General features: G+C 35.8%; 2 protein-coding genes across 5 annotated transcripts in view; one reads left to right on the plus strand and one right to left on the minus strand.

Annotated features, from left to right (window-relative positions):
- The first annotated feature begins 31 nt into the window (after nt 1–31).
- TRMT5 (tRNA methyltransferase 5) lies at nt 32–14548 on the plus strand. Of its 2 annotated transcripts, none has more exons than XM_060004444.1 (5): nt 32–146; nt 1301–1956; nt 9744–9868; nt 12838–13492; nt 13866–14548. In XM_060004444.1, the coding sequence occupies exons 1-5, from the start codon at nt 142–144 to the stop codon at nt 13916–13918; spliced, it is 1494 nt and encodes a 497-aa protein (XP_059860427.1). In that variant the 5' UTR covers nt 32–141; the 3' UTR covers nt 13919–14548. The 2 variants fall into 2 exon arrangements, with proteins under 2 accessions (XP_059860427.1, XP_059860428.1); XM_060004445.1 differs by having other exon boundaries at nt 140–207.
- Nucleotides 14549–18140: 3592 nt separating this feature from the next.
- The window catches only part of MNAT1 (MNAT1 component of CDK activating kinase), a 215818-nt gene continuing 208796 nt past the window's right edge, over nt 18141–25162 (minus strand). Inside the window, exon 8 of one of the 3 annotated variants that reach the window (XM_060004451.1) lies at nt 18141–18254. In XM_060004451.1, the coding sequence (XP_059860434.1) occupies nt 18242–18254 (13 nt within the window). In that variant the 3' untranslated portion in view covers nt 18141–18241. Of the gene's footprint in view, nt 18255–18808; nt 19718–19805; nt 20361–25162 lie in introns of those variants that run through there. The other 2 variants (XR_009518332.1, XM_060004447.1) reach the window with 2 other exon arrangements.

The following is a 25162-nucleotide window of genomic DNA, read 5'->3' on the forward strand; positions in this document are numbered from 1 at the left end:
GGTTCCCGTACCTCACCAGGGCCGGGAAGAAAGGAGGAATCGACGTGATCTGATGACGCTCGCCCCTCGGCGGCGAACATTGATGGTGTCATCGAGGGCCCGCCCACCCGCCGGCGACCCATTTCCGAGCTGCACCAGAGCATGAGGTGAGGGTCTGGTCTTGGAGCCAGCTGCTGGGCGACGCAGAGAAATGAGATGGTGACGTTGGTGAGATGGCGGCCGCCGTGCCCTTGATAGTTCGAAGAGGCTGAGGGTATGGTGGCGGTACGGGTCCGCTCGGGGCTGCTCTCCGCCTCGCGCTCTCTGGGCGCGGAAACGTCACGAGGTCACCCACCATCTGGTGTGGAGCCTAGGTCTGAGTACGGCGGAGTGAGGAGTGTTTCATCTTTTCAAAAGCTTTCCGATAGAGCCTTTAGCCACATTTTACATGCGGAAAGACGAGACTCACAATAAGTAATTTACCCAAGATCACACATCTGGTTAACTTCTAGACCCAGTTTGAACCCTGTGAACTTTGACAGTTGCTTTACAGGGTTCCCGGGCAGGGCCCTTTCTTCTGACAGTTACTTCTTCGGTATTCCAGAAGGCAAAATTAATAACTGATACTGCTACTGGGATGTGCATATAACACTTAGCAAAGTTCTCGTCCTCAAAATACTGAAACCTCTAGTTACAGGCAGGACTTGTGGCAGTAAAACATCGAAGACATTGAGATAGATTAAGAGCGCAGGCGCTGGATTTTAATCCTCGCTCAGCCACTTACCAGCAACGAGACTTCGGGTCAATTTACCTACTTCTGAGCTTTAGTTTACTCGTATACAAGATGAGAATGTGATACCACACACCTCCCAAGATTGACAATGTGCATAAAGCATTTAGTACAACATCTGACCCATTAAGCATCCATAAGAATATCCTTTTAAAAATTGACATTGGTAAAATCGTAAATATAGTGACCATTTCGTTTAGATGTGATCCTTTAACTTAAACTTCAGCCTTCTAATTCCAAACATATTCTGTAGAAAATTGTGGGTGGGGAGGTTTATTGACTATAGGGAGGGTGATGGATCACTAAGCCCTAGTCCTGGCAGCAGGTGGAGTGAAGGTTCAAATCTTGCAGTCATCCTGTCCTAGAAAAGATAGTATGCTTCTCACATACCACTAAAAGTTTTAATTATCAGCATTTAGCAGGCTATTTAAAACAGTAGTGAATTTAAATTTTTATCCTCAAGACCTATTGTGAACATGTTAAGTTAGTTTGTAACTTTATGGTATTTCTTTTAATTAATACTTTTTTTAGGATCTTATGGAGGCCATTTGGATTCTCAAGAAGACTTCTCAAAGTGGAAAGCTGTAGAATAACTGAAGCAGAATCCTTGAGTCCACTAGCTTGGGCATCACTGATACAGAAGCTTAGCAGAACACCTGGTATTTTCTTGTTGGATCAAAGAAAAATATTCTCAACCATGCCTGAAATAGAAACAAATCAGAGAGACTCTGAATTGTTTTCACCCCCCTCTGATGTTCGAGGAATGACAGAACTTGATAGAACAGCTTTTAAAAAGACAATCACCATCCCGGTGCTTAAAGTGAGGAAAGAAATAGTCAATAAATTGATGCGATCTCTTAAAAGGGCAGCACTGCAGCGCCCAGGCATAAAACGTGTGATTGAAGATCCAGAAGATGAAGAAAGTAGACTAATTATGTTGGATCCCTATAAAATGTTTACTGATGATTCCTTTGAGAAGGGAGAACTCAGTATTTTAAAGCAGCTGAATGTCAGTCCACAGATATCTAAACATAACTTGGAACTAACTTATGAAAACTTTAAGTCAGAAGAAATCTTGAAAGCTGTGCTTCCTGAAGGTCAAGATGTGACTTCAGGGTTTAGCAGAGTTGGACATATTGCCCACCTGAACCTTCGAGATCATCAACTGCCTTACAAGCATTTAATTGGTAGGTGTGTCTTAGTAATATTCACATATTAGAAAGCAATTAGCAAGTTCTAATTTTTGTTAAAAAATTTTTTTTAATGCCGAATTACAGAATCAGGACATTTTATCATTTTAATTTTAAGCTGGATCTTAAGCTACATATTCTTTCTTTTGAGGGCCATATTGGAATACTCTTCCCAGAGTCACAGCAATCTCTAAATATCAATTCAAGCTTTTGTGTACACAATACGTAAGCGTAAACTTGAATCACTTGCTTTTGTAGAACTCTTTGGCAGTTATTATTTTGGTACACAGGACTTGTTAGTCCTTCAGGACTATGTTGAATGCTAGGTTTCATGAGTGTTTCATAGTCAGAAGGGCAAGACACTGTTTAGTCATGCTTTCATTGATTCAGTTAACTGAGCCTCTTCTATATGTCAGGCACCATCCTTTTTTCGTGTTCCTAGCCTTTTAGAAACACTGCTGTGTATCTCTTACCTCTGTAGCCCAAAGTTGAAGCGTGGGTCTTTTATGCTTTGGGATAAGAAAGAACTAGAAGACTAATCAAAATCGCACTTGTTCTTATATAAATATTTAATGTCCATGCATTCTCCAGATTAATTTTTTTTAATGTAGAGTAATTGTCAGAACTTCTGAGAATGATTTTCAGCTTTAAAATGTAGTGCTCAGTGTTTTGCATGGGTAGGATTTCAGAGCTATGCTATTATGCATTTCCTTTGTTTTTATTGATGAAAGGAGCTGATAATGCATAGTGATAACATAATAAATACTTAAGCAGATCCTTATAATTATGACCAGGTGCAAATGTCAAGTATAGGCTTTCCTATGAGTCATTGCCTATCCTAACTCAACATTCCTTTTAGCACTCTTATTTTATAAACTCTCTTTCATAAAGGGGCACTCATAGATTAAAAATGAAATATTTTCATACAGTGGTAATTCTAAAGCTATTACTATAGACCTTCAGAATATTTTTTTTATTTCATTCATTTCAAACTAACTTCTGTACCTTAAAAATTGAGTTTTGATACCTGAAGCAGAACAAGATAAGAACAACTATTGACAAGAGTTTATTGACATTATCATATTCAAAATCAGGTATTTAACTATCAGAGAGAAATTGGACAAATTCTGGTTGTATTTAAGCATATTTGTATTATGGAGTACTTTATACTAACTTACAGATCAAGTTATCTTTCCTTATACAATGAGATAGTGTACAGATTCTTTTTTTTTTAATTTAATTTTATTTTTTTATATAGCAGGTTCTTATTAGTCATCCATTTTATACACATCAGTGTATACATGTCAATCCCAATCTCCCAAATGATACCACCACCACCACCACCACCCCCTGCCGCTTTCCCCCCTTGGTGTCCATACGTTTGTTCTCTACATCTGTGTCTCACTTTCTGCCCTGCAAAACGGTTCATCTGTACCATTTTTCTAGGTTCCACATATATGCATTAATATACGATATTTGTTTTTCTCTTTCTGACTTACTTCACTATGTATGACAGTCTCTAGGTCCATCGACGTCTCTACAAATGACCCAATTTCGTTCCTTTTCATGACTGAGTAATATTCCATTGTATATATGTACCACACCTTCTTTATCCATTTGTCTGTCGATGGGCATATAGGTTGCTTCCATGACCTGGCTACTGTAAATAGTGCTGCAATGAACATTGGGGTGCATGTGTCTTTTTGAATTGTGGTTTCCTCTGGGTATATGCCCAGTAGTGGGATTGCTGGGTTATGGTAACTCTATTTTCAGTTTTATAAGGAACCTCCATACTGTTCTCCATAGTGGCTGTATCAATTTACATTCCCACCAACAGTGCAAGAGGCTTCCCATTTCTCCACACCCTCTCCAGCATTTGTTGTTTGTAGATTTTATGATGATGCCCATTCTAACTGGTGTGAGGTGATACCTCATTGTACTTTTGATTTGCATTTCTCTAATAATTAGTGATGTTGAGCAGCTATTCATGTGCTTCTTGGCCATCTGTATGTCTTCTTTGGAGAAATGTCTATTTAGGTCTTCTGCCCATTTTTTGATTGGGTTGTTTGTTTTTTTAATATTGAGCTGCATGAGCTGTTTATATATTTTGGAGATTAATCCTTTGTCCGTTGATTCATTTGCAAATATTTTTTCCCATTCTGAGGGTTGTCTTTTCGTCTCGTTTATGGTTTCCTTTGCTGTGCAAAAGCTTTTAAATTTCATTAGGTCCCATTTGTTTATTTCTGTTTTTATTTCCATTACTCTAGGAGATGGATCAAAAAAGATCTTGCTGTGATTTATGTCAAAGAGTGTTCTGCCTATGTTTTCCTCTAAGAGTTTTATAGTGTCCGGTCTTACATTTAGGTCTCTAATCCATTTTGAGTTTATTTTTGTGTATGGTGTTAGGGAGTGTTCTAATTTCAATCTTCTACATGTAGCTGTCCAGTTTTCCCAGCACCACTTATTGAAGAGACTGTATTTTCTCCATTGTATATCCTTGCCTCCCTTGTCATAGATTAGTCGACCATCGGTGCACAGGTTTATCTCTGGGCTTTCTATCTTGTTCCATTGATCTATATTTCTGTTTTTGTGCCAGTACCATATTGTCTTGATTACTGTAGCTTTGTAGTATACTCTGAAGTCAGGGAGTCTGATTCCTCCAGCTCCTCTTTTTTCCCTCAAGACTGCTTTGGCTATTTGGGGTCTTTTCTGTCTCCATACAAATTTTAAGATTTTTTGTTCTAGTTCTGTAAAAAATGCCATTGGTAATTTGATAGGGATTGCATTGAATCTGTAGATTGCTTTGGGTAGTAGAGTCATTTTCACAATATTGATTCTTCCAACCCAAGAACATGGTATATCTCTCCATCTGTTGGTATTATCTTTAATTTCTTTCATCAGTGTCTTATAGTTTTCTACATACAGGTCTTTTGTCTCCCTAGGTAGGTTTATTCCCAAGTATTTTATTATTTTTGTTGCAATGGTAAATGGGAGTGTTTCCTTAATTTCTCTTTCAGATTTTTCATCATTAGTATATAGGAATGTAAGAGATTTCTGTGCATTAATTTTGTATCCTGCAACTTTACCAAATTCATTGATTAGCTCTAGTAGTTTTCTGGTGGCATCTTTAGGATTCTCTGTGTATAGTATCATGTCATCTGCCAACAGTGACAGTTTTACTTCTTCTTTTCCAATTTGTATTCCTTTTATTTCTTTTTCTTCTCTGATTGCTGTGGCTAGGACTTCCAAAACTATGTTGAATAATAGTGGTGAGAGTGGACATCCTTGTCTTGTTCCTGATCTCAGAGGAAATGCTTTCAGTTTTTCACCATTGAGAATGATGTTTGCTGTGGGCTTGTCATATATGGCCTTTATTATGTTGAGGTAAGTTCCCTATATGCCCACTTTCTGAAGAGTTTATCATAAATGGGTGTTGAATTTTGTCAAAAGCTTTTCCTGCATCTATTGAGATGATCATATGGTTTTTATTCTTCAATTTGTTAATGTAGTGTATCACACTGATTGATTTGCGTATATTGAAGAATCCTTGCATCCCTGGGATAAATCCCACTTGATTGTGGTGTATGATCCTTTTAATGTGTTGTTGGATTCTGTTTGCTCATATTTTGTTGAGGATTTTTGCATCTATATTCATCAGTGATGTTGGTCTGTAATTTTCTTTTTTTGTAGTATCTTTGTCTGGTTTTATTATCAGGGTGATGGTGACCTCATAGAATGAGTTTGGGAGTGTTCCTTCCTCTGTCATTTTTTGGAAGAGTTTGAGAAGGATGGGTGTTAGCTGTTCTCTAAATGTTTGATAGAATTCACCTGTGAAGCCATCTGGTCCTGGACTTTTGTTTGTTGGAAGATTTTTAATCACAGTTTCAATTTCATTACTTGTGATTGGTCTGTTCATATTTTCTATTTCTTCCTGGTTCAGTCTTGGAAAGTTATACCTTTCTAAGAATTTGTCCATTTCTTTGAGGTTGTCCATTTTATTGGCTAGAGTTGCTTGTAGTAGTCTCTTAGGATGCTTTGTATTTCTGCAGTGTCTGTTGTAACTTCTCCTTTTTCATTTCTAATTTTACTGATTTGAGTCCTCTCCCTCTTTTTCTTGATGTGTCTGGCTAATGGTTTATCAATTTTGTTTATCTTCTCAAAGGATCAGCTTTTAGTTTTATTCATCTTTGCTATTGTTTTCTTTGTTTCTATTTCATTTATTTCTGCTCTGATCGTTATGATTTCTTTCCTTCTGCTAACTTTGGGTTTTGTTTGTTCTTTCTCTAGTTCCTTTAGGTGTAAGGTTAGATTGTTTATTTGAGATTTTTCTAATTTCTTGAAGTAGGCTTGTATAGCTATAAAGTTCCCTCTTAGAACTGCTTTTGCTGCATCCCATAGGTTTTGGATCATCGTGTTTTCATTGTCATTTGTCTCTAGTTATTTTTTGATTTCCTCTTTGATTTCTTCAGTGATCTCTTGGTTATTTAGTAACGTATTGTTTAGCCTCCATGTGTTTGTGTTTTTTACGTTTTTTCCCTGTAATTCATTTCTAATCTCATAGCGTTGTGGTCAGCAAAGATACTTGATATGATTTCAATTTTCTTAAATTTACTAAGTCTTCATTTGTGAACCAAGATATGATCTATCCTGGAGAATGTTCCGTGCGCACTTGAGAAGAAAGTGTAATGTGCTGTTTTTGGATGGAATGTCCTATAAATATCAGTTAAATCTATGTGGTCTATTGTGTCATTAAAGCTTATGTTTCCTGATTAATTTTCTGTTTGGAAGATCTGTCCATTGGTGTAAGTGAGGTGTTAAAGTCTCCCACTATTATTGTGTTACTGTCGATTTCCTCTTTTATAACTGTTAGCAGTTGCCTTATGTATTGAGGTGCTCCTATGTTGGGTGCATATATATTTATAATTATTATATCTTCTTCTTGGATTGATCCCTTGATCATTATATAGTGTCCTTCCTTGTCTCTTGTAACATTCTTTATTTTAAAGTCTATTATATCTGATATGAGTATTGCTACTACAGCTTTCTTTTGATTTCCATTTGCATGGAATATCTTTTTCCATCCTCTCACTTTCAGTCTGTATGTTTCCCTAGGTCTGAAGTGGGTCTCTTTTAGATAGCATATATATGAGCCTTGTTTTTGTATCCATTTAGCAAGCCTGTGTCTTTTGTTTGGAGCATTTAATCCATTCAGCTTTAAGGTAATTATCGATATGTATGTTCCTATGACCATTTTCTTAATTGTTTTGGGTTTTTGTAGGTCCTTTTCTTCTCTTGTGTTTCCCACTTAGAGAAGTTCCTTTAGCATTTGTTGTAGAGCTGGTCTGGTGGTGTTGAATTCTCTTAGCTTTTACTTGTCTGTAAAGCTTTTGATTTCTCCATTGAATCTGAATGAGATTCTTGCCAGGTTGAGTAATCTTGGTTGTAGGTTCTTCCCTTTTGTCACTTTAAGTATATCATGCCACTCCCTTCTGGCTTGTAGAGTTTCTGTTGAGAAATCAGCTGTTAACCTTATGGGAGTTCCCTTGTATGTTATTTGTCATTTTTCCCTTGCTGCTCTCAATAATTTTTGTCTTTAATTTTTGCCAATTTGATTACTGTGTGTCTCGGTGTGTTTCTCCTTGAATTTATCCTGTATGGGACTCTCTGCACTTCCTGGACTTGGGTGGCTATTTCCTTTCCCATGTTAGGGAAGTTTTCAACTGTAATCTCTTCAGATATTTTCTCGGGTCCTTTCTCTCTCTCTTCTCCTTCTGGGACCCCTATAATGCAAATGTTGTTGCGTTTAATGTTGTCCCAGAGGTCTCTTAGGCTGTCTTCATTTCTTTTCATTCTTTTTTCTTTATTCTATTCCGCAGCAGTGAATTCCACCATTCTGTCTTCCAGGTGACTTATCCATTCTTCTGCCTCATTTATTCTGCTATTGATTCCTTCTAGTGTAGTTTTTGTTTCAGTTATTGTATTGTTTATCTCTGTTTGTTCTTTAATTCATCTAGGTCTTTGTTAAACATGTCTTGCTTCTTCTCGATCTTTGCCTCCATTCTTTTTCTGAGGTCCTGGATCATCTTCACTATCATTATTCTGAATTCTTTTTCTGGAAGGTTGTCTATCTCCACTTCATTTAGTTGTTTGTCTGGGATTTTATCTTGTTCCTTCATCTCATACATTGCTCTCTGCCTTTTCATCTTGTCTATCTTTCTGTGAATGTGGTTTTTTGTTCCACAGGCTGCAGGATTGTAGTTCTTGCTTCTGCTGTTTGCTCTCTGGTGGATGAGGCTATCTAAGAGGCTTGTGCAAGTTTCCTGATGGGAGGGACTGGTGGTGGGTAGAGCTGGCTGTTGCTCTGGTGGGCAGAGCTCAGTAAAACTTTAATCCACTTGACTGCTGATGGGTGGGGCTGGTTTCCCTCCCTGTTGGTTGTTTGGCCTGAGGTGACCCAACACTGGAGCCTACCCGGGCTCTTTGGTGGGGCTAATGGCATACTTTGGGAGGGCTCATGCCAAGGAGTACTTCCGAGAACTTCTGCTGCCAGTGTCCTTGTCCCCACTGTGAGCCACAGCCCTCCCCCCTGCCTCTGCAGGAGACCCTCCAACACTAGCTGGTAGGTCTGGTTCAGTCTCCTATGGGGTCACTGCTCCTTCCCCTGGGTTCCGATGCACACACTACTTTGTGTGTGCCCTCCAAGAGTGGAGTCTCTCTTTCCCCCAGTCCTGTCGAAGTCCTGCAATGAAATCCCACTAGCCTTCAAAGTCTGATTCTCTAGGAATTCCTCCTCCTGTTGCCAGACCCCCAGGTGCGGAAGCCTGCCGTGGGGCTCAGAACCTTCACTCCAGTGGTTGGACTTCTGTGGTATAAGTGTTCTCTAGTTTGTGAGTCACCCACCCAGGAGTTATGGGATTTGATTTTATTGTGATTGCACCCCTGCTACCATCTCGTTGTGGCTTCTCCTTTGTCTTTGGATGCGGGGTATCATTTTTGGTGAGTTCTAGTGTCTTTCTGTCGATGATTGTTCAGCAGTTATTTGTGATTCCGGTGTTCTCACAAGAGGGAGTGAGAGCACGTCCTTCTATTCCGCCATCTTGAACCAATCAGTGTATAGATTCTTATAAATTTTTAAAGTGCTGACAAAAATGTAGACTTTGATTATAGGGCATCAGTATACCATTGCTGGTGTACTTTACCCTTGTAGCTTTTTCTGCTCTGGCAAATGTTTGACATAAAGAACAATTTAAGTAAATGGACATTTTGTTTAGATAAAACTCTAAAGAATCTATGTTTCTTTTATTTGAAAACATTATTTTGCTGGTATGTGTTTCCAAAGTGGAAGTATCTGTTTCAAATACACAATCAAGCAAACATTTGGTTTGAGGCCAATGAGGACAGGCTGGTGTTTTCTGGGACCATTTGTTCCCAAAGTCCTTACATCTTTTCCTTCTGTTTTTTAACCGGTTCCCTATGGTCTACCTGTTTGCTTACTGCTGTATTGATACATTTGAGAAGACTAAGTAAAAGACACGGAAAAATATTAGGTAGAACAAAACTCCTCAAAAAAATTTTTTTATAAATGTACCCACACATTTTTTGTGTGTGTTTGCATTGGGAGCTGTCAGACATTAACTTTAGTAATCTGCTGAATTTTTAGAATTGCATGCCTCTTTGGTCTATAAACCAAAAGAAAATATAGTTCACATCAATTTCATACTTGCAGTTTTAGCTTTTATTTTGCAACCAAACGGCAATATTTATTATGAATTCTCTGATTTTAGGCCAAGTTATGATTGACAAAAATCCAGGAATCACCTCAGTGGTAAATAAAATTAATAACATTGATAATACCTACCGAAATTTCCAAATGGAAGTGCTATCTGGAGAGGAGAATATGATGACCAAGGTATGGAGTATTTTATTGTCTCCTAATATAGTGTATATCAAGATTAATGTTTGAAATCAGAATAGATAACAAAGATTAAGAATATATAATAAATACCCAGTATTGATGAATATGTGAGAATGTGAGCATTTACATATACTATTGATGGGAGTGCAAATTTGATACAGTCAGGAAGAGTATATGGTAATATATTGCAGTTTTGAATAGATACATCCTTTGACCTAGCATTCCATTTATAGGAAGTTATCTCAAGGATATAATTGGACAAAACTGTAATGATGTACGTACTAGGTTCTGCATCATTTTTTTTTTCCTTTTTTGGTTGCGCCGCGTGGCATGTGGGATCTTAGTTCCCCGACCAGGGATCAAACCCCCACCCCCTGTAGTGGAAGCACGGAGTGTTAACCACTGGACCGCCAGGGAAGTCCCTGCATCATTTTTATAATAATAAATAAAACAAACAAAGAAATGGAAACAACCTAAATGTCATCAGTAGATAATTGATTACATTTTGGTATAACAATACAATGGAATACTCCATCATTAAAGATTATTTATATTTAGCTCCATACTTAAAATAAATTGTCCACTGACACGTTAAGTGACAAAAAATAAGTTGTAGAATAGTATATATAACATAGTTACATTTTAACTATGATAATTTTAAGTATGTAAATATGCATATACACCAGAACATTAACAGTGAGCATATTTTTATTTGGTATAGCTACTGGTGACCTTTGTTATCGTCTGTATACTTTTCTACTGAGCACATATTTCTTTTATAAGAAAAACAAAACAAATCTATTTCAAAGAAAAAATAATTTAAAATATGTAGGAACAGATTCCTGGTATAAACCACTTTCTTATTTTCCACCCCCCAAATCCTCTGGAGTGTTGGATATAATAAACCTTTTTTAGCCCCTTAGATAATTACATGTTAACATTATGTGAAATTTTGTACCCAAGCTAAGAAATAGGTTAAACTCTCTCCATAATTTTAATAACAAAAGCCATTCTTAAAGTGTTAGTCATATCTTTCAAACAGGACTTTATAAAACTCAGGAGAGAACTTATGCAAAATAATTTTAAGATTCTGGGCCAATATTTCTCCAGAATTTAATAGTGTCAGGATATTAAAATACCATTTACTACACACTTATTTTAGGTCCTGAGCTAAATGCTTTAAATATAACAAATCCTAAGAGACCCACAAGATAATGGTTGTTGTTATTCATACTCTCTTTATGCAGATGAAATAACTAGGAATGACTGAGTGTTTGGAGCAAGCCTTCTGACTCGAGTCCATGCATGGTCTTTCCTTGTATACCAAACCTCCACTGCCTACTACTTGTGTATAATGTGTGAGGTCTGTTATGGCAAGCAAGATTTGAATATGAATCCTTTGGTAATAACAGTGCTTACCTCAGCCGACCTGAAGACCTACTAAACTTTAGGCATACCCTGATTGAACACTGTGCATGTTCTTTTCTTGGTACTGACCCTTAGGGTAACAGATAGTATCATTCTTCTCAGAAAGAACATCTAAAAGTTCTGAGAAACTTCTGTAATTTTATAAATGCCTTGTGATTGATTTCCTAAGTCAACTAAAGCTTGTTCTTAAGGACATACTTTATACCTAATATTTATACTGTCAAATAAATGTAAAAACTCAGTATAATTTCTTCGCTCCAAACAGAATCACATTTAAGTTTAACTTTAGGAGCTCATGCAACATTTAAGTAGTATGTGTGTATATTGTGAGGTAAAAAGATTCCTAAAGTGAATCTGCTGAAAGTCATGCTTAACTAAGGGAGCGAGATATCAAAGACAGCATGATAAAACCAGAGGGATACTTAGAATCTAATTTTTTAAGCTAGAACTGTGATTCACACTAAAGAGCTTAAAAGGGGAGTAGAAAGGAGATTTCGGAAAAAGCATCCCAAGACATATATAAGCGTTCCAAGTTATATACCTAGAAAGACTTTTAGTTGGCAGAATCATAAAGAAACGTTTCCAATACTGGAACCTTAATAATATGGCCAGAGCATCTGATGTGGTCAGGAAGAAAAAAATATGTACAAATTTGGAATTAAGGTCCATGAAGAGAGAATACAGAAGATATCTCTATCATATTTATAGAACTTAAGAACTTTCTGGCCTTGTGATTCTTCATCTATTAAAATAAGGGGCTTAAGATGATGGGTGAGGTCACATTCTACAACTGTAATTTTAGTTTTGTTTTCTATTTTCTATCATGTTTATGATAATCCCCAAAGAAATGCTGCAAAGTCTTAATTTTGTTCAAGACTTTGCTTCACTGTATGTATTTAGTTTATCCATGAAAACTCAGATTTGGGAAAGGAGAAAGTAGGGGAATAATTTGTTCTATACACTGGCTCTATTTATAGACATGAAACCTGCAAAGTCCAAGTAACTGTCTGAAAACACAGCAAAATACCTCCAAATTCAATGACACATGACACATCTATCATGACTCCCCCTGACAAACTGAAAACTAAGGAGGGAAGCTTGCTTGCTGTGTGGAAGTGCTGTCTGCAACTTAGCTACCCACCATGAAGATATGTGTAGTGTGTTGTTTCAAAGTATAGGTTTTTTTTTCTATCAGGTGACAGGAGAGAGTATAATTAAGCCAGTCAAATGGCCTATCTGAAAAATTCCTAGTGTGATTGGAGAACCACTTTATAGCCCTTTAGGATGAGATGGAGAACCACTTGGCTTTGAAGAGAGAACTTTTCTCATGAAAACTTCTAATGCAAGATATTAAGTGGCCTCAAGTATAGCGTAAACACCAGAATTCTAATTAAAATGCCTTTAAATGCACTGCTTTTTTTGCTCTTAATAATACTAAATTTAAATGTGTGTATGTCTGTGAGTGCATCCATCCAATATCAGTGACTACAACTTAAGACTAAGCAGTTTAACCAAAAGCATAATACCTTTTTCAGGTTCGAGAGAACAACTACACTTATGAATTTGATTTTTCAAAAGTCTATTGGAATCCTCGTCTCTCCACAGAACACAGCCGTATCACAGAACTTCTCAAACCTGGGGATGTCCTATTTGATGTTTTTGCTGGGGTTGGGCCCTTTGCCATTCCAGCAGCAAAGAAAAACTGCACTGTATTTGCTAATGATCTCAATCCTGAATCCCATAAATGGTTACTACACAATTGTAAATTAAATAAAGTGGACCAAAAGGTGAAAGTCTTTAACTTGGATGGGAAAGACTTCCTCCAAGGACCAGTCAGAGAAGAATTAATGCAGCAGCTGGGACCACTGTCAAAAGAAAGAAAACACTCTGTGCACATTGTCATGAACTTGCCAGCAAAGGCTATTGAGTTTCTCAGTGCTTTCAAATCACTCTTAGATGGACAGCCATGCGGCAGTGAGCTTTTTCCCATTGTGCACTGTTACAGCTTTTCCAAAGATGCTAATCCTGCTAAGGATGTTCAGCAACGAGCTGGAACTGTGTTAGGCATCTCCTTGGAGGCATGCAGTTCAGTTCACCTAGTAAGAAATGTGGCCCCTAACAAGGAAATGTTATGCATCACTTTTCGGATTCCTGCTGCTATACTTTACAAGAACCAGACCCTAAATGGAGGTGAGCAATTTCTGGGAAATTAAATGTAAGCTGTAATACTTTTCATATAACTTTCTGGGGCTACATATATATTTTATATTATTTTTTAAACTTGGAAATAGGTTAAACTCATTCTAGTTAGATATTTCAGTTCAAGACCCCTTGCCATTCAATTGTGACTACTTTCTCACAATTTTACAAATTTTAGTATGATTTACTGTTCAGTCTAGTAGAAGTCTACTTCACTAAAATAATAAATCCGCAGGAATGTTACTATTTCATGTGTAAGTTAATTAGATTAAAAATCTTTAAAATGCCTGTATTATTTGCTTTTTAAAAGTATTTTCAAATGTTAAGTATCTTACCTAATATAGGTTTTCTGGATTTGTTACAGACAATCATGAAGATCCACCTATTAAACGCCAGAGGACGGATAAAGACTCTTAGGAAGAAAAAACACAAATTGCTTCAGTCACTTAATTGGAAATATTTTCTCCAGCTCCCCACTAGACCTTTATGTAGTGAAATATCATTTGTATGATTTGTATATTTTAGCATTCAGTTACTTTAGTATTGAACCCTTATATTTTGCCCTAGCTGTCTTATAAATTGGGGATTATCAAATTTAAATAAGTCTACTAAATACATTTTTATGTTACAATTATAATTTTATCATCAAATATATCTAATATTTTATTAGATAAATATATTTAAATATTGTCTTTCTCTTGGGAAAATAGTTTTTGAAGGTAGGATAATTGCGTGCTAACTAGGAAAGAACTAATCATTTTACAGTTATCCTTAGTTGAAGAGTGTAGCTAAGTCTTATATAAGTACTCCTACACTATTACTATAAAAGTACTAACAAATGAGATTATTTAGATCAGAGATAGGCAGACTCTGTCCAGCAGGCCAAATCTGGTCCACCACCTGTTGTTGTATGGCAAGTGACCCGAGAATGGTTCTTACATTTTTAAATGGTTGAAAAAGAATCAAAAGAATAATATTTTGTGACATGAAAATTATATGAAATTTGAATTTCAGTGTCCATAAATAAAGTTTTATTAGAACACACCATACTCATTTGTTTACATACTGGCTATGGCTGCCCTCATGCTATAACAACAGAGTTGAGTAGTTGCAACACAGATGGGATATGATTCTCATCACTTCATACTGCTGCTCAGCACACTACAAATCACAGTGACACAGTTACAACTCAACAACATTTTGAGTGCCATGTGTATTGCCAAGCTATTACATTTTATTTTACTATTATCAGTATGTATCCCTCATTCCAAAATAAGAAAAGTGGCCATTCATGCTGTGCTTTTAAGGCACAGTAGAGTGTGAATTTTTTTGACATTGAATTAGATGACAAAGCATCCATACCTGAGCTAAAGTACAATATACTTTGACATTTCTCAAAGAAGTACTCATCACAGTATTTCCAACTCACAGGCAAGCAACTGTCAGAAAAATTAGGTATTTAAACTGGAAATTCATGGCAGAATTTCTTCACAAAATGAAAGTGAGGCTACAACCAAAGTAAGTCTCCAAGTGACTCTTTTGTTAAGCCAAGCAAGGAAAACCATTTACTGTCGGTGAGTTAATTGTGTTTGAAAGCAGCAGTCTAAGAAATGTGTCTGGAGAAAGCAAACTTGTCTAGGACTGTTGACCTTTTGGCAAGGACAGTTGCTCAGGGTTGAGAACATTGGGAGCACCGTCAGCAGTCAAAAAGGTAGTGAGTCCAAGTAGTTCTTTACTCTTGATGAGTTGATAGACATTACTAATACTGCTCAGTTCTTGTTTATTTGAGGCGTGAATTCTGACTTTGAAGTTACTGAAGAATTAGCCTCTATGAATACTCTGCACGCAACAACTACTGGTGAATACTTTCAAAGAAACTGAGAAAATTAATTCTGTAAAAACCTGAAGTAGAATCTGATGTGTTATAACTGATGATGGCTAAAAAGAAAAGTGTGAGGTAGAAAAAGCTCTAGTTGGAAAAATTTACAAAGCTTATGAAAATGCACCGTGTTTAAAACCTATAGTTATTCACTATATTATTCACCAGCAAGTACATTGCAACAAATATTTGAATCTGTCATGTGTTAGTGAACCAGTAATGTCAATGATAAACTTCATTTGCTTTCATGGACTTTAACCATCCTCGGAGTCCTTGAATTTTGTCAGAAATTGAAGCTGAATTTCTTCAGCTTAACCTAAGTTTTATTTGCTTAGCAATTGTAAGGTATGACTGCAATTTTTGGGGGTCATGGACAAGACTGAAATTTTTCTTAAGAAGAATCAACCTTAAACACTTCTAAAATACTGAGTGTCTTTGGAAATTAGTTTTTGCTAAAGACTTGATAATATTTCTCAAAGATATCAACCTACAGTTACAAGGCAAACATAACTTTAATGTGAAACATACTGCAGTAGTCTGAAATGACTACAACTGTACATTTCTCATGCTATCAAAAATTAAAACAAGAAACAAGATTTTCATTCTCATAAATTAGCAATGGATATATTTTCTGAGTTCAGCATTCTTGGAACCTTGGTGCAAATGCAAAGGAAATTTCCATATTTCAAAATCCATTTAACTACAATTGAACTTCCATCTGATCTTCAATTGGAAGTGATTAATGTGTTATTGTAATGACATGCTAAAAGGCAAATACCAAGGGATTAAGAATCTCATAGTTTTACAAATGCCTTCCAAGTGATGTATATGTTCAGTTAAAATCACATGTTCTAGAATTTGGCAGTATCTGTCTGAAAAGACTTTTTTAAAGATGAAATGTGTAAAATCTCATTACATATAACCATCAACATGTGATCAATTAAAATTCATTTTGATGATAGGAACACTTAGAACCCCAATCAAAGGAAATGTAATTCTCCAAAAAGCCCTACAAAAAATGTACTCAATTGTATTTTGAAGTCTGTTAATTTAAAAAATTGTGCCAATTTATTGTATCTCTTGTATCTACATAATGGCCTCAGTTTTGTCTCTTGGCCCACAAAGCCTAAAATATTTACTCTCTGGTCCTACAGAAAAAGTTTGAGGACCCCTAATCTAAGTCATTAATTACAAACTCAAATGCCTTCAGAAGCTAGGTAATATAAATAGATGATGGCAATAAATGGTAAGAAGTATAGGGAAGTAATGACTTGGAGCTTTTATTCCTTATCGAAAGACACTTAAAATGGTTTTGGAGTTCAACCCAACCTATCCTATGCAAAACCTTGAGGGCTAATTCAGCCAGGGATTGCTAGTTTGGGACTTCTAATTTTCTTCCTCTCCCTCCCCTCCAAGTGTATGTAGGGCAAGGGTCAGCAAACTTTCTGTAAAGGGCCATTTAATATTTTAGGCTTTCTAAGCTATAAGGTCTCTGCTGCCTCTCAACTGCCATAGTAGTCCAAAAGCAGCCATAGACAATACATAAACACATATTCCAAAAAAAAAAAAAACTATGAACACTGAAATTTTAATTTCATATGCTTTTCACATGTTAAAAAGTATATTATTCTTTTGGCTTTATCCAACCTTAAAAGTATACAGACACCAACCTTAACTCATGGAGCATACAAAAAAAGGAAGCCCCTGGATTTCGCCAGAGGTCTACAGTTTGCCTTCTCCCGATCTAGGTGAAGATAATTAATTTGCAAGTAGGCATAAGAACTTTTTTCCTAGTACTACATTGATACATCCAGGTGCTAGGCTATAAATATTAAGTGTGGGTGCAAATGATGTTCTTATCCATATGTAAAGTGGTAAGATCCATTTAGTCACCCCTTAATTAGAAAAAATATGCAGTATATAATTGTAAAGAAAACAGAATTCCTGGGGCTTCCCTGGTGGCGCAGTGGTTGAGAGTCCGCCTGCTGATGCTGGGGACATGGGTTCGTGCCCCGGTCCGGGAAGATCCCACATGCCGCAGAGTGGCTGGGCCCGTGAGCCATGGCCGCTGAGCCTGTGTGTCTGGAGCCTGTGCTCCGCAACGGGAGAGGCCACAACAGTGAGAGGCCTGCATACCGCCAAAAGAAAACAGAATTCTTTAAATGCTTCTATTAACACACTTTAACCTCTCCTCCTTTTTCCCTCAGAGTGGATAAGTGAACATGTGATTATTTCATTATTTAAATTTGGCTCATCCTGAACTTTTTGATGTGATACCTAGTAACTGAACTCTTGGTTAATCCACTAGAAAATGACAGCTAGAGCACTCATTAGGTAGAATTTTTTAATTTTGTTAACTTTTTGACAAGTTTTCTGCCACGTTAATTAGATTTTGAAATGATTATTCCAAACCACCTGCTGACAGCCTAAAGGTAACTTCTAAGAGAAGCTTAACTCAAATATTTATTGAAAGAAATTAAGGAATACTAAATAATAATGCATCCTAATTACCAAGTAAATGTATTCAATCCATTAATGTCTGCATAAAAGGGAGTGCAGTTAGCAGTCAAATCATGTTCTCCATAATGAATTCCTCAGGACTTCTCTCAAGGATATCAACACCATTATTTAGTTGATGTCACTTCTATCCCATATAAGAACTAGATACTTGATCTGTAAAATTTCCTGGAAGTCTTAAGAAGTTTGACTACTCAGATTTGGTTTTGCACAGCTGTTGTTTATAAGTTTGACAGCTATCTCTAGAACATGGACTCTGCAGTTTAACCACTTGGGTTCAAATCCAAACTCTTCTCCTTTTAAGATGTATTGACCTTTGGTAGGTTGCTGAACCTCTCCATGCCTTAGCATCTCCACCTGTTAAAATGGGGAAATAATATTAGCACTGTTAGAAGGATTAGACAATTCATAAAGCATGAAGCACAGTGCTTGGCATATAGGTTAATGCTCAGTAGTTGTTTCTGTGCTAGTGTTATAAAATATTAAAAGACTTATTAAATTCATGTAGATGAAAAGACTTGTACAGCCTTTTGTCTCTGAGAGAGGAAATCACTGGGAGGATTGGGGATAATTTCATCAATGTAGAATATTTGTTATTTAGTGAATTGTTGCCATTAGGTTATCTTTCACCATTCCCTTTGATCTAATAGGGTCAGTTAACTTCTAAACCCAGCCTATTGAACAAAGTATGGCCATAGTAAGGGCAAAATAATTACAAACATATCTAGGTGGTGGAATTTAACTGATTTGCCAAATCAGGTGCAGGCAATTTCCACAATAATTAAGGTAGGCTCAAAAAAAAAGTTTTGAAAGCCTTTGAAATGTTTTGTTAATAATTAGTTCCTTCCATTTAAATACATCATACAAGGTACTGCGAATAAATAATAGTGTTTCTTTTTTAAAGACTGGATACCTTACTTTGGCAGCTGAGTACAGAAAATCTCTAACCACAAGTCCAACGTTCTCACTATTCTTTGAACAGATTTATGTATTGTACTTAAAATGCTAGTCCTCTATTGGGGAAAACTAATAGATATAAGAAATAGGATGCAGACTAGTAGAGTTATAGAATTAGACTTGGATAAAAAACTTTTGTTCTAATTTTGGCTTTTACTAACTTGTGTATATGATCTTGGCCTACTCAATTATTCAATGCCTTGGTTTTCTCAATTATCAAAGATAGTTAGAAGTGTTATAAAGATGAAGATGTACTCCTGAAATTAATACCTACTTAGTCAAATAAGATGGAGCTGTTGCATATGGATATTCCACCCTAATATAACCCACAAATCTTGTTTCACATAACTTTCCACTCTAACAACTGTTGTAATGGAGATTTAATAAAAAATCCTTTAATTCCCTTGAGAAACGATGTCCCATACCCAGTTGTCTAGGTAACAGACTCATACAAGGTTGAGATGCTACAAATATATATCCTATCCACATCCAAACTCTTTAAGCAACATTCTGGGTATACTAAAAGCCTTTGAAGTTTCAACAGAAACTGTACCAGAGTGTGCAATTTACTCATAGGGAAATTTCATTTAAAATATATTCATTCCAGTCTCGAAGGTTTCATCATAAAATGAGCTCACATTGAGGTGAAAGGTGCCTTTTAAGTATTAAATTTTGTTAACTTACTTCTTTGAATTTGTCATGAAAGCAGGTTAGTACTCTGGTTTAGCCTAAGCGAGGCTCACAGCTGGGAACTATAACACATTGATCAAGGTTCGTCTCACTTTCCACTGCTCAAAACAGACACTGAGTCCTTAATGTTGAGAGACTGACATTATCACAGGTCAAGTTTTACTTGCCACAACCTGTTGGTAGAAGGAAATATATCCACTTGTCTGGACTAGTATTAAGAAGACATTGGGGAAAAAATGGAACATTTTATGAGAAGAAATAACAGACTTGGATATTAACACTAAGTGTCGTATTCAAAATGGCATTTTTAATGTGTGTTCAAGTAAAACACTGTAATAAGAGAAAAACCACAAAACAGTATAAAGTCTAGCTTTATTTTTTAAAAGATTTTACAAGTCTATCAACCTCAAACATACACAGGTGAATTATTCATAGCTTCCATTGGATGAGTCTTAACAGCTTCAATCCCTCTCAGAAAAATATAAGTAAAAAATAAATTTCTTCACAAATATTTATCCACTATATTACTCAGCTTAGTTCTGAAATTTGCTCTCTATAAATACTTTAACACAGCTGCTAGTGGTAATACTGTTGCTGTACAGCTGCACATGGCTATAATTTTACAAGTATGCTTTACTTTTGCTAGCTCCCTGGTTCGGCTCCAGGGTCCAAATCTTATAGAGGAGAAATAAAGGTTAACTGGGCTGCCAGAAAAGCCCACTGAATGCATCCTGTAGTGCTCTGTGACAAGCCAGAGAAGAAGTATAGCCTCCAGCAAGGTCCTGTGGAGAGGCAGCTCTGACATGGTTTAAATACCTAAAACAAAACAAAAAGTGTACCATTGATATAGAAAGCACATATAAATTGGTAACACTTTAAAAAGCAATAGTAAAACTGATTCAAATGTTAAAGAAGAATTCTAAGGCTGAAATGTTCAGACTTTATAAATGCATTATTTCCTTTTAAAAGGAAACATACCAACTCTAAATTATAAAGCGAATTACATTAAGATCTAAAAACAGCTCTGAAGGAGGTTTCAGAAATAATACTTGTTTTTAAAATGTTCCCTATTCCCAATTTTCAGAACTAATCTATTTTGCTGGCTCTTGTTCGGGTACCTAACTGCTGCTCTCCTTCCTGGCATACTCTTAATAAATAAATGCACATCATAATACTATTGTATTACTAAAATTTTACATAAATATGTTCTGAAGAAAATACATAAACAAGTGATAAAGGGGAGAGAACAGACTAGTTACTTCAAAATTACTTCAATATTACAAAAATATATTGTCTCCCTCCTTACAGTAAAGGAAACCTTAGAAAATTACATCCAAAACTGAGCCTGGGTTCAAAAGAATGTCCCAATTAGTAAATACAGAAGAGTCTTTTGAGTCAATCTCAAAAGGCTGTAACAGACACTATTATTCTTCAATTACACACATGTTACTTAGCAATTAAAACTTTCTACCTTGATAAAGGTACACAAACAGCCCTAAAAAATGGGATAATCCTGGCCAAAGAGGGACAACTTCTTAGCATGACTACCAGCACTGTCAGAAAACAAGTATGTCCAGCTTTGCTTTAATGCCTAGTTTAAGAAACCACATTGTTTCTTCAGGCCTCAGGAAGTAAAGGAGCTTCATCCACCTCAGAATTACAGGTATAGCAAATGAATAAATCAGGTACCAGAACATTTTAATAACTTGGAAACTTTTCTATTCATTCATTCAGACTTCCTGTGTGTCAAAGTCTTGATGCATGAGCAACTTATTATTTCTAACATAATAACAAGTCTGTTTTTCATTTGTATCCATGTTTAATAAGCTTGTGTGATTAAAAAATATATGGCAATACAAGAGGCCAAATAGAAAAAGTGGTCAAAGTAAGACACAGCATAAGCTCCTGCAATTGGCTATAATTTATTCACGCTGCCACAAATCAAGGTGTTAATTCTTTGCTTCTCTGCCAAGGGTGAAAGGGGAAAGTGAAAGGAGAAAGGAAATGAATATTTATTGAGCAACAATCTCCAAACTTTTTTGATAGTATATTTATAGCAGTAAAAATATTTGAGCGTGCAGCTCTAAAACTTGTATACTTGTTCATAAATTATATATTTATATATTATATACTATTATATAGTATATACACATAATATATTAATATAGTAAGTATATTATAAAATATATATAATATATAATTTGAAACATTTAAGGGATGAAACTAAAATGTTTAAATAAAAGTTCTAATATTTTCTCCCTACACCCCATCTTACATATCCTGGTGGGATGCATCTCACTTTGGAGACTACTGTTATTAAACAGTTGTTGTCAAACTCTTAATAAAACCTTGGGTATCACAGGATTTAAATAGAGATTCACCTAACCTAATACATGGCCATAAAGGTGTCTGCTTATTACCTCCCAGGATAAAATAAAATGTCCACTGTTAAGACTATGATGCATGAGAAATGAGGTTAAGTGTTAAATCACCTCAGAAAGTAAAAATTAACCTGGAACAGCATAAAATCAATTTCTCTTCATTGAGAATTCAGTAACTATCACACAAATAAGTGAGTAATATTTTTACAGGTATCTTGAAAATGAAAATGTTCCATTCCTGACACAAGTTTCCAGCTAAGTTTTATCCACACCCCAGATAGCGTTGTATCACCCTTTTCTCTTTCCTCAGACCCTCAAAAGCACAGTCTTAGCTCCAATGGCTCTTTACTCATGGCAAAATTCAAGTACCACAGTAGAATGCATCAACCTTACAAAGCCAACTATCATAAATGAGAACTGGTTTTCATAACTGAATACAAACCACTGTGCAACTAGCTGTTTTAATTCATCACATTTTGGTATAACTTGCTTCTGGGAAAGTTGAGTCATACCATCTCTGGCTTGGCAATTCAAGCATAAACTTGTAGTGTACATACAACTTTTTATATGTTATCCTGAGAAACCTGAAACAGCTGCACTGCTGGCAGGAAAACACAGGACCACCAGTAAAATATCCAAAACAGTTGCATCTTTTAATTTATGACTGTGCACTGTTTCCATAAAGAGTATATAAAACAGTTCAACTTTTTATAGGTAAAATGTAATAAACAGTCATACTTATTGATGTCATAAATGTGTTTTTAAAAGTTTATTTAAAATGATTCATTAGTGTTTGAAAACAGTATTTCTTGAATACAGTCATAATCTAGAGCAATGAGCAAATATTTTAAAATTTGAGTTATTAATGCTAATTTGTAGATTCTCACTGCCAACATCAAGTCCATTAAAATTTCTTTGCATAGCATTGAAAAAAATGCATTTCCCTTCTAGCAATCACTTACATTAAACATATTTGTAAGTATGATTCTTTAAAGACCTGCTTATTTACATTACTGTTTTTGATCTCTAGGGCTGCACAAAACAGTTATTATTAAATATTTCAACCTATTTTCACCATGGCAATCTACATTAATTTCAATTTTAAAAAATAAAACAGGTCATTCTTGTTATTCAACTGTGGGCTTTTATTTTCTAAGTATCTTAACGTTCTTAAACCCTTTAATTATTGTGGTATACCAAAGTATTTTGAAGGATCTGCAACACTGAAACCACACAATGAGAATTTAGTGTTTTGCCTACTTTTTCACATTAATCCACATCTGTGTTGATTTAATTCTTTCATGACCATTACAAGTACATCACTGAATAGGATTCCTGGGGTTTCTGGCAGAGGTCAGTATCATTTCATGTACACCTTTATACAACAGAATAAGGAAGAAGTCTTAGCCAAATTTATTTCCAAAAGTCAAGCTCAGTTGGATTTTGGAGCCTGGAGGTAATTGCTCTGACTATTTAGCCAATCCCAGGACAGTATTTCTGTTTTTCATGGGTTTATTTTAAATACCTGTAAATCTTACAAGCAGAAACCAGGAAAGAAAAAAAAGAGGTTTGCTTATTTTGGTACCTATACCTTATTTTTACTGAAAGCAGACTAAACTCAAAGATTTAAAAATCATACCTTTGATTATTTTCTTAAATAAGGCTAAAAAAAAAGTATGTTTTCAAAAGCATGTCTAAGATAATTCCTGTACAAAGAGCATCTTATGCCCTAATTTATACTACGTCTAAAGGTGCCTTCCTTTGCCATTACCCATCAAAATCTCTTTCAAGCAGACTTTGGAGAAGGAGGAGGAAAAGGAGGGAATGGATCCTGAGAGGGGAGTAAAGGATTAAGCATAAGAAAACCACACTTGAAAGCCTGTTCCTGAACTTTGATTTCCTACACTGTCATTTTCTTCTGTTACATTTAGCAGCTTTTGCTCCCAAAGAAGGTGGTATAATTTACACTTAGCTTCAGAAAGACTTCATTTTCTCAGTTCTTTAACACAAGAGAGTTCCTCTGAAATTACTCTTTTACTATTTCCCTTCCTTTAAAAGCCCTATATTGACCATATGGCTGAAGTTTTGGACTCAGCTCATTTTAGTGCTATGTAACAATTCTTTGAGTTCTCAGCTAGGGGCAGAGGGCAGGGGTTGTCACTCAGAACCAAGAGGCAGCACTCTTCCCCTCCAGTCATAACCTCCTCATGAAAACCCTTGAAATGCTTTTGGCTCCAGAGAATCAAAGAATCTCAGAATTTAAACTGAAATGAAAATGTGAAGTTCATATTAGTTTCCTCCACCTCAAATTACCAGGCCCTATGGAGAGTTTAAAAATTAAAAAAAGTCCAACTTTTTAACTCCACTGAGTTGTAAAGTTGGACTGGTTCAAACTAAGAAAGGGAATGAACTCTAGAGACTAAGACTTTCTTTTTACAAGGTGGCCCATTTTTTAAAGTCTGCATTTAAAGCCATCATGCGTTGAAAAGACCAGTTCCAAGTAGTTCTGCCTCCCAGCCTGCAAAATTCAAATCTAAGTACCATTAAGAGAGATCAGCTAACACATCTCAGCTGTCAAGACCAAGAGCTCTTGTAAGAAATTCAGCCAAAGCTATAAAAGATTTCCCTTAACAACCTGAAGTCTATCTCAAGATTTAAAAACAATCAGAGCAATGATGTGCTCAGACAATTATCACTAAAATGCAGAAGCATTCTAAAAAACTGAGGTTAGTGCTCAGGTGTCCTAATCCAATCACAATGTCAGAAAAACAGATAAGCTGTCTACATAGAGAAATTGATAACCATATATTCTAACATAAATGAGGAAAGCGCTACAAGTCAGAATTACTGTCCATAATTCTGAGGGCAGTTTGGTCATAAAAATACATGGCTTCATGAACTCCAACCAAAAATATAACGAATTCCACAAACAGTCATGATGCTACTCTTCACTTTATTATCTAGCCAGCAACTTGAATAAACTACTTATTAAAGCTGATTTCAGACTTACACTAACATAATTGGTAATCAAATGACCAATTATTCCAGACATTTAGACCACCTGAACAACAAAGCTCAGATTTGCAAATTAAAAGCCACATTGCTCCAAAGTAAGAGATAATTACAGATTGCTCAGATAAGTCTTTCTGAATTATAACTGAAGCAAACTGTACAATTTATTACTATCAAAGAACACACCAGGAATTTTAGGTCAAGACAGCTATTACTGAAAGTTAA

The sequence above is a fragment of the Delphinus delphis genome, chromosome 2 (genome assembly GCF_949987515.2).
Source record: "Delphinus delphis chromosome 2, mDelDel1.2, whole genome shotgun sequence".
NCBI lineage: Eukaryota > Metazoa > Chordata > Mammalia > Artiodactyla > Delphinidae > Delphinus > Delphinus delphis.